Source organism: Nicotiana tabacum, chromosome 22, assembly GCF_000715075.1.
Source record: "Nicotiana tabacum cultivar K326 chromosome 22, ASM71507v2, whole genome shotgun sequence".
In the NCBI taxonomy this organism is placed as follows: domain Eukaryota; kingdom Viridiplantae; phylum Streptophyta; class Magnoliopsida; order Solanales; family Solanaceae; genus Nicotiana; species Nicotiana tabacum.
The window spans coordinates 125564263-125574322 of NC_134101.1; the positions used below are offsets into that span (position 1 = coordinate 125564263).

At 32.3% G+C, this 10060-nt stretch overlaps 1 protein-coding gene across 1 annotated transcript; it reads right to left on the reverse strand.

Moving 5' to 3' along the window:
* Positions 1 to 1861, reverse strand: LOC142176801 (uncharacterized). The gene is made up of 2 exons (XM_075245167.1): positions 1690 to 1861; positions 1 to 1188 (listed from the first exon to the last, which is right to left on the reverse strand). The coding sequence occupies exon 2, from the start codon at positions 1178 to 1180 to the stop codon at positions 146 to 148; it is 1035 nt and encodes a 344-aa protein (XP_075101268.1). The 5' UTR covers positions 1181 to 1188; positions 1690 to 1861; the 3' UTR covers positions 1 to 145.
* Positions 1862 to 10060: the final 8199 nt, after the last annotated feature.

The following is a 10060-nucleotide window of genomic DNA, read 5'->3' on the forward strand; positions in this document are numbered from 1 at the left end:
AAAAAACATTAAGAAATACATTAGAAATATAGAAACTAGCAATACATGATGCATTAGGAAAATACACTCAAGAAAAAATAAACTAGTTGCAAACATAAACATAACAACTTTTATAACTTCATTCCCCAGTAAGATGATTCATTCTTCAGTCAATATCCTCAAAGAAGTCTCCAACTTCTAAATGAGTAATATTTGTTAGGCCTTCAAAATCATCATCTTTATATGCAGGATGTGCCTTAGAATCATATTTATTTGAGGGACCTGCTTCATCATTATTATTTTGAAAGGTCAAGTGTGCCTCCACATTATTTTCTTTTTTCTTGAGGGAGGCTTGATAAAGTTTGACAAAATGTTCTGGCGTACGACAAATGCGCGCCCAATGACCTCTCATACCACATCGGTGACACATACTAGCTTTACCTTTTGAATGATTAATTTGAGAACCCTTATTGTTCTCCAATTTATTTCCACCATAATGACGATAATTGTTTCGCCCCCTGCCACGTCCACGTTTATGACCATGTCCACGACCACGGTAATTATTTTGTTTTCTTTCAAACTTATCATATGTTGCTATAGCATTCACTTCCGGAAATGGAGCTGACCCAGTAGGACGGGCTTCATGATTTTTCATTAATAGAGTATTATTCTGCTCAGCCACAAGTAGGCATGTGATTAACTCAGAATATTTCTTAAAACCTTTTTCACGGTATTGTTGTTGTAGCACCACATTTGAAGCGTGAAAAGTAGAAAATGTTTTTTCCAATAAGTCCTCATCTGTGATAGTGTCTCCACATAATTTTAATAGAGAACTTACTTTAAAGATAGCAGAATTATACTCACTTACAGTTTTAAAGTCTTGCAACCTTAAATGTATCCACTCATACCGAGCTTTTGGTAATACCGTAAGTTTTAGGTGGTCATATCGATCCTTCAAATTAATCCATAATTCAAGTGAATCTTTTACTGTTAAATATTCAGTTTTTAACCCTTCATGTAAATGATGGCGAAGGAAAATCATGGCTTTCGCTTTATCCTGATTTGATGCTTCATTTCCTTGTATAATCGTATTTCCAAGACCTTTAGCGTCGAGGTGAATTTCAGCATCAAGGACCCATGATAAATAGTTCTTCCCGGTGATGTCAAGTGCCACAAATTCAAGTTTTGTTAAATTTGACATAGTGAAAACTATCATAAAAGATGAATAAGTTAGAGAAATAATTATAATAATAAACAATTAATGAAACAAATCGATTAAGGTAAAACAAATGAAAATAAAGCTATATCATGTTAGCAATCTACTATTTCATTTTATTCATGCCATAAAATAGAAACTATATATTATTTCATTTCACTTTATATTATTGATATATATATATATATAGAATTTAACGTTTTATTAGTTGCAGTGACTAGATATATATATATATATATATATATATATATAGAATTTAACGTTTTATTAGTTGCAGTGACTAGATAATGTATACACTACATACATATGCATACATTTTTTTTAATGGTATTGTGTCAGGTGTGAAAAACAACATGATAAACAAAAATATGAAAAAGGGAACAACAACATGAATGATGTAAATTATCAAAAATTGCAAAGAAAAATTTAGGTTGTAAGAATTAAGCATATGATATATGTAGTGCCATAAATAAAATAATTATAATGATACATACCTCAATAAAATATGGCTCAACTTAGCTGGAGTTAAGAATAAAATTAGAGCTTCGTGCTGATAACGTGTTATGAAATATAACCCAAAATAACAATATAGAACAAGCAAAAACAAACTAAGAGATATAGAGAGAAAGAGAGGAAGAGAGATTCTTATTTCTTCTTCAATTGTGTATTTTTCCTATCTATTACAAGGCCTTTATATAGGCATAAAAAGTGAAGAAAATATGTCATGGAATATGTCATTGAACATACAAATTATGTCATTGAATATGTCATTAAGCATTTTAGCTAAAGATCATGGAAGAAGAGTAGACATCCACCATAATGTGATATTCATCATAACACACTCAATTTTCTTCTACACAAAGTCATTGCTGGGGAGTTAAACTTCTTACCGACAAAATCCACATTTCACTTGTTAATGATTTCTTCCCCAACTGAAACCGAGAACAACCATATTACTCTTCATGGGCCTGACGGCATGGACAAGAGGAGCCCAATATAGTAAAACGGGGGTTGCATCAATACCCGCTTTTTGGGTTACGTTTTAATTTGTGCCCGCTTTGTAAAATTATTTTACAAGCGTACCCACTTTTTCGCGTAACTTCAGCATACGGGGCTGAAGTAGCAAATGCAATCACTCAAAACTTCAGCATTCCAGTAGACGAGCCTGAAGTAGCAAGTGTGCTGAAGTTTTTGTTTGTAATTGCTGAACTTAAGCATAGTAGCTGAAGTTTTATTCTCTATTTGCTAAAGTTTTTGTTTGTAATTGCACTAAATAAGCTGAAGTTTTTTTGTCCTGAATTCATTAATTTTGTCATTAAGCTTTTTTAAAAACTTCAGCAGAAGATGCTGAAGTTATTTAGTTCATTTATAAAAACTTCAGCACTAAATAAACTGAAGTTTTTTTTGTCCTGGATAAGCTTTTTCAAAAACTTCAGCAGAAGATGGTGAAGTTATTTTGTTCATACTAAAGTTTTTTGGTTCTGGATTCGTTAGTTTTGTCATAAAACTTTTTCAAAAACTTCAGCAGAAGATGCTGAAGTTATTTAGTTCATTTGTAAAAACATCAGCACTATATAAGCTGAAGTTTTTGAAAAAGCTTTCTAACATACCAGATAAATAATCAGATTGCCAACAGTATTTAAACCATAAATTTTGGAAACAGTAAACGTGAAAAGAACAGAATTATCATTGTCTACTAACTTACGTACGTGGAAATATTCACAAATTATTGTCTACTAACTTACGCAATTATTTATAATTTATTTTTAAATAATCTGATAAACCTATTTATGACAGTCTTCCCATGAACTGAAGTTTCATAGCAGCACCAACAGTAACAGAAGAAAGAAGAAGAAGAAGAAGAAGAAGAAAACGATGGAGGAGAAGGAGGAGGAGAAATGGGGCTAAAGATGTTTAAAAAGTGGGTACAAGTTAAAACTTTTTTAAAAAATGGGTATAGATTAAATGGGACGACCAAATAGGGCGCCCCGTGTAATTTTTACAAAATTGGGCTATCGGCCTAAACAATGCTTGAATATGGCCCCATTTATTCGGGGGATTTGCATCTATACCTGTTTTTTGGGTCACGTTTTAACTTGTGCCCGCTTTGCAAAAAAAATTGCAAGCGTACCCACTTTTTCGCGTAACTTCAGCATACGGGGCTGAAGTAGCAAAGACAATCATGCAAAATTTCAGCATTCTAGTAGACGGGCCTGAAGTAGCAAAGACAGTGCTGAAGTTTTTTTTGTCCTGGATAAGATGCTGAAGTTATTTAGTTCATAATCCATAAGACCATAAGCAAAAACTTGAATCCCAGTATTTCCAAGTGAAGCAGCAGTCAGCTCAAGATGAAAAAGGAGACAATAATTACATGTGACTAAAATACAAGTTTAATACCAGTTCAATATCTTCCCATGAATCTGACAGAATTAGTTTATTCAAAACAAGAAGTAATGGGTCAGTTTCCATATAGTTCATCATAAATGTAAAACAGTATTGCGAAAGATTAAAAAAATACGGATTGTTAGTCTGCTTGCCTAGTTGAGGTAGAAAGTTATATTCTTTTATTGTTTGTTGTTTGATTTCTTTGTTCAGGTTGCACTAAAAGCGAAACTAATCATAGTACCTTTTAGTTGTTAATTGAAGAAGAAGAGGAAGAAGAAGAAGAAGAAGAAGAAGAAGAAGAGGAAGAAGACGAAGAAGAGGAAGAAGAAGAAGAAGAGGAAGAAGACGAAGAAGAGGAAGAAGAAGAAGAAGAGGAAGAAGAAGAAGAAGAAGAAGAAGAAGAAGAAGAAGAAGAAGAAAACGAAGGAGGAGAAGGAGGAGGAGAAAGGGGCTGAACTTATTTAAAAACTGGGTACAAGTTAAAAATTTTAAAAAAAATAGGTATAGGTTAAATGGGGGAGACCAAATAGGGCGCCCCGTGCAATTTTTACCATTTATTCAAGAGAAAATCGCACTTTATACTCATTAATTCCAAACTATTTATCCTTTAATATCCAGACCCAAATTATTTACTTCTCCTATCCATGTGGCCAAACTATTTACCCGGCCCATGCATTAGCTTATTTCCCTCATTTAATGCCTTAGTTAACGCTATTTCACCCAACCATTTCTTTCATTTCAAAAATTCCATAGCCAAACCATGAGAAATCATATTTCACACAGCAGTTACTGATTTGACTTGGGAATGTTTCTTCAGATTTTGTTTCTATCTTCAATATTATTAACATGAGTTTCACTCCAAAATTCTCTTTCTATATTAGTATTTTTTATATATTTATTTGTATTTCTGAACCCATGCGTTGTTGCAGTTATATATTAAGTTTTTCAGCTCTGATATTTGTGTGTGTATGAAGATCCACCATTGATGACCTTGGAGCTCCTATATTTAAAATTTTATTTTGAAAATTTATTATTTGATTCGATGTGAGTGCTATAAAATATTGATTATAGTACCTTCAAGTAAGCTTCCCGGATCTGAATTTTTATGTGTATTTGAATATTCACCATTGTTGGGCTTGATGCTCTTGAATTCAAAATTTTTATTTTGAAGATTTCTTGTTTGATTCAAAGTGGGTGCTGTTAAATATTGCTTATAGTACCTTCTGGAAGTTCATACTGAATTTGATAGCATTTGGAGCTGATTGAGATCGAAATTTTCAGCTGAAAATCGAAGAAGAACACAACTACCCAATAGTATATCGCTACGGTATACAATATACTATAGGAGTATATAACTATACTGCAATAGTATACTATTATAATTTACAATATATTGCAACGGTATATTGTAATAATCGAAGAAGAACACAGTTACCTAATAGTATACTGCTACAGTATACAATATACTATAAGAGTATATAGTTATACTGCAATAGTATACTATTATAATATACAATATAATTATAATATACTGTAATAATATGCAATATATTGTAACAGTATGTTGTAATAGTATACAATATACCATAATAGTATGCTTATTACCCGTAAATTTACTTGCCTTTTTCCTTTTATTTTGCTTTAAGCTTTTACCCAACGTGAGGGGCAAATTAAAAATGCAAATATTTTTTTCGTTTTGATTTATTCTATGACTTGAATTCCAAGACTTCTGACTTCTGCAAAACATTAATCTTCCATTGGAGGACCTTGAAGCTTTGAAACTCATAAATTGGGGTTGTTGAGTTTGTGTTATTTTGAAACTCAAAACAAGAATTGTTTTTTAACTCTTTGGGTATAATTGTATACCCTGTTGGTATAACTATATACTATACTGTTATCATATGTTAGTTAATATTTTTTGGTTGTATTAGCTACATTTAATTGGTACACAATTTGATTTTTCTTTAGTAATAGTATAAAAAAAGAATAATAAAAAATAGTGAAAACAGTAAATGAAATTAGATTATGAAGAGAAAAAGAATATAAAAAAAGAAGTTAAATGAAATTAGAAAAGGAAAAAAGAAAAAAGATAAGAAGAAAACGAGAAAAAAGAAAAGGAGAAAAGAAAAAAAATGAAAAGAAGCATAGAAATAAAAAAGAATTGGAGAATAAAGAAAAAATTCCCCACAAAAACTACTGTGGGTAGGAAATGTAATTAGTTTAATGTATAGAAAAATAAATAGGTAGACAAGGGTAAATAGTTTTGTTTTTGTGGGTAACTGTGTCATTCTCCCGTTATTCATGTCACTTTCAAATATAGCTCCCGTTTCGTCATATATTTTTGCCTACTTTTTTTTTCAAATTATTTTTTACAAACATTATTTGTTTATGGAATATGATCAACTTTTAAAAAAAAATGAAAAAAAAACTTCAAGTTCCCAAAACTTCAAAACTTTTCTTTCAAGTTTTAACCAAATCTATTTCCAAATATTACTAGCTAAATATGAAGTGAAGCTATAATATTAGTTTGGCCATTATTGAGTGATCCTCTAAACTAACATCAATTCCTCCTTAGAGCCTTCATTGATAGAGTGTAATATTCATATTCTTCTAATGTATTTTTTTTTTTTGCATTTATATTTGTAATTTGCATTATAATTTTTTTCTACTTGAATCTAAAACTCTCTTTTCATTCTCCAGCTTCTATTTTTTACTTGTTTTGAGATTTTGTGAATAACTAATTGTCAACTTCACTTGTCCTGTTCTAAGATTTTTGGCTTTTTTTGTTTTCTTTTCTTTCCTTTCTTCTTAGAGTCGTCTGATAAAAAGATAAAAACTTATAGCCACTAATTCAAAGCTCTTACATAGTCAGAACTCCACATGAGTGAGCACCAATTATTTATAATCAGCAAACTTGTCATTACTTTATTAAATTACCTTATTAAAACATTTCTTAATTAAATTAGTTTATGACCAAAACATCTTTTATGCCATACAATTTGAACCACTAAACAACAACAAGTTCCCAGTGTATTTGAATTAATCAGATGTTTCAGAGGGGACAACTCATATAGCTTGCTAGTCTACAAAATCAATAAATTTAAACCCCTCCTTACCTTAGCTTAATTTTAAAATGTTCAAATTCTTTGAACTATAACATGTATAAGTTCTCCTTAGCTGCCTTTTCAAAAAGCTTATTTCTATCAACATTATTCGCAAGAATTTGAATGCACAGCTCAACTACTTGTATGGTGTTATGCACATATCATAACATTGATATTATATGAAGATAGGTAGTATTTCAATGTGAGAAAAGGAAATGTATAAACGATTATAAAAGAATTAGATCCGCATAAGGTATATACTTCCAAACTCGAGATGAAGCAAACGAATATTGCACAGACCTTTTCTTCAACTTTCAAATATGTTATATGGAGTAATATGTTATTTTAAATTTTGAAATAGGAACGCAAAACTTTCTACTTGTAAATGTATGGAAACTAAAAGGAGCAAATATATATCTAGCATTCATATTTTTTTCTAGAGTTTTATATATTCCGTATCCAGTGGTCACTTTGGGCCCGACTTAATACAAAATTGTGGCATGTAAGATCTATAAAAGGTGAAAACGCTCTCTACCATAGTTTTTTTATTCCTAGGACTCGAACTCGATCTAATCCTCTAATTAAGGGTAGAGAGATCCTATCCATCCACCACAACTCTTGATGATTTTATGCATAGGCATAGTGTAAGGTAAGTTGAAAACGATGGACTATATATATTGTGGGGCATATATTCAAAATATCATATCCTTAGAAAATAAAAAAAAAACATAGAGTGGATAATTTTGAAATAGAATGTGTCATAAATTAATACTATTGAGTTAATGGGTAAGTAATAACGCACATTGAATGGAAATTTCACCAAATAATGATATTAGAAATTAACATATAGTACTTGAAAGAAATCTGGTGTTACTTTCAACGACATATGGAACCATTGGCTGCAGAGGCCTTAGACCAAAAAGATCCAGTAGAAGTGTCACAATTGGACCAACGTCATGCTTGATCCTATATTTATATTACACCACGCTAGAAAAAACTGGAAGAAACGCGGGGTTTGAAGCCTATTTTCATATATCTAAAAGTAAGAAAGTCTTTTAATTTGTAGGAGAATGACGAGAGGTCATAATCAAAGTTTTCTCTTGTTCTACAATTTGCATCTTTGCAAATGCTTTTATTACCTTTACTTTAATGCTTATATTCACCATTATGTAATTTGTAACGTGATAAGTTGTGTAATTCGAGCAAGATAACGATAAATCCATCGTATGGTAAAACTAATTAAGTACATGGTTCTAAATAAACAATCTTGAGTTGCGATGATGCTAAAGCAGGTTATAATCAAGGGCTGGGGTGGAGGCACAAGCCGAGTTGCGGGTTGGACCGAATCCAGTAATTTTTTTTCAAATAGTATTTTAGGTGTTCAGAATTCATGAAATTTGAACAAATATAAAATTTATGATCAAGTCATTAACACTTGAAGTCGTCATCTAAAATCCAGAAATCATAAGATTGAAATCCTAGTTCCTCCTCTACTTTTAATAATGAGAATTCTTTAACGATAATGGTGCTCGTAATTGTGAAATCACTTTCTCAAACCACCCTCAACTATGAAGGCAAAATGACCTCCGAGCCACCTAAACTTGGTACCCGTTTGTGAACTCGGTAAATGAACTTAAAAGTTTTCCTTTTTTTTTTTGCTTGAAAGTTCTGGATTTATTATTAAGTAGTAAAAGCTAGAGATAGTTATTACAATGCTGGACTGATCTTAACTAAATAGTCCCAAGTAAGTCTTTGCGGAAAGTACAGAAAGCAAATAAACGTGGTTCATTCCAGAAGTGTTCGTCACACTCAGCGTTAGTATGCGAGTTACAGTGGCTCCCATACTACGCTAATGTGTGCGCCACTTGATTTCCTTCACGGTAGGCATTCCTAACATCCGGCTGGCCCGGTGCGTCGAGCAGGAACCTGCAATCATGGAGAAAATTAGCATTAGCTTTGTTGTGAGATTTGTCGTTTAAAAGGTTCAGTAATAATTGGCAGTCTGTTTCCACTATAATCGGAATACGATTTTTTGTGAAAGAAAGTTCCAATCCTTTTAGTAGGGCAAGGATTTTTGCTTGGATGGGTGACGAGGCCATTATGTAGCATGAGAACCCATCAATCCAATGTCCTGCGAAATCTCTTATGATTCAACCTGCTCCTCCAGTGTTGGAGTTTTTTTTAGGTATGCACCGTCTATATTGAGTTTATAGAGGTTGTGTGGTGGGGGTGTCCATTTTATTGGGATTTTTGTTGTTATGAAATGTTTGAAGTTGCGGATTGTTAGGCAGAGGTATTCCAGTGCATGCGAAATGATTTTTGTGCTATCAATAAGAGTTGAGCAGTTATGAAAGATGTTATGGTTCCGATTTAGCCAAACATGCCAAAGGATAATTTGTGTGATGATGGCCAACAGGATTGATGAGTTATTTGGGAGAATGATGTTTCTTAGTGGAGATACAAATATCCTTTATCCATTCTAGTTGGTTTGAGTGTTGGGTTTCTATATTTAGCTCTTCCCATATTGAAGTGTTCATAGGACAGTGAAAGAATATATGGTTTATATTTTCCTCTATTCCACAATATTTGCAAGAGTTGTATTCTATTATTTTTCTTTGATTTAGGACAAACTGCAGTCGACAGTCTTTGGTGTATTAGTAACCATATGAAGGTTTTGAGTTTGTTGTAACAATATGCTTTTTATATCTATAAGTGGTTGAAGGCTTCATGAGTTTGAGGTGGCTCTGTTAGCGTAATGAAGAGATTGTAGGCTGATTTGGTCGTGAAGTTCACATCTTCCGTTTCTTTCCAGAAGAATGAATCATTTAAAGTCTCAGAGAACGAAATGTATGTTTGTGTTACGATATCCGAAAGCGTATTTGGTAGGTCGTATAATAGGGCTTGTAGGTTCCAAATTTTATTATTAATGAGGCAAGCTATATTTTTTATTTATATCATCCTTGTCAAGTGGTCCCTCAATTAGTTCCCTTAATGTGTGATTGCCAATGACCCATTTATCATTCCAATTCATATTTTGGTCCTGGTTCCAATATTCTAGGCGATGCCTTTGGAGAAGAAAGAATAAGTTTTGGCAGTGCTTTTCTAGATATAGGAGTCATGTGCTCTATAAACCATAGGGTCCCTTCTTTGAGTGTCAATGTATTTACCCTTAAGCATTTTTGCCCAAAAAAAATATGGATTTGTGAGATATCTCCATAGTAGGTTTGATAGGAGCACGATATTTTTTCCTGTTACTTTGTACAGCCCCATGCCTCCCTCTTTTTTAGGGATTCTACCTTATTCCAGTTGATGTGATCGATTTTTCTATGGTCCATGTAGAATCTCATAGGAAGTTTCTCGGGATGCAATCAATATT

Coding starts and splice junctions, on each gene's coding strand:
- LOC142176801 (XM_075245167.1), bottom strand. CDS start 1,180: ATGTCAAATTTAACAAAACTTGAATTTGTGGCACTTGACATCACCGGG.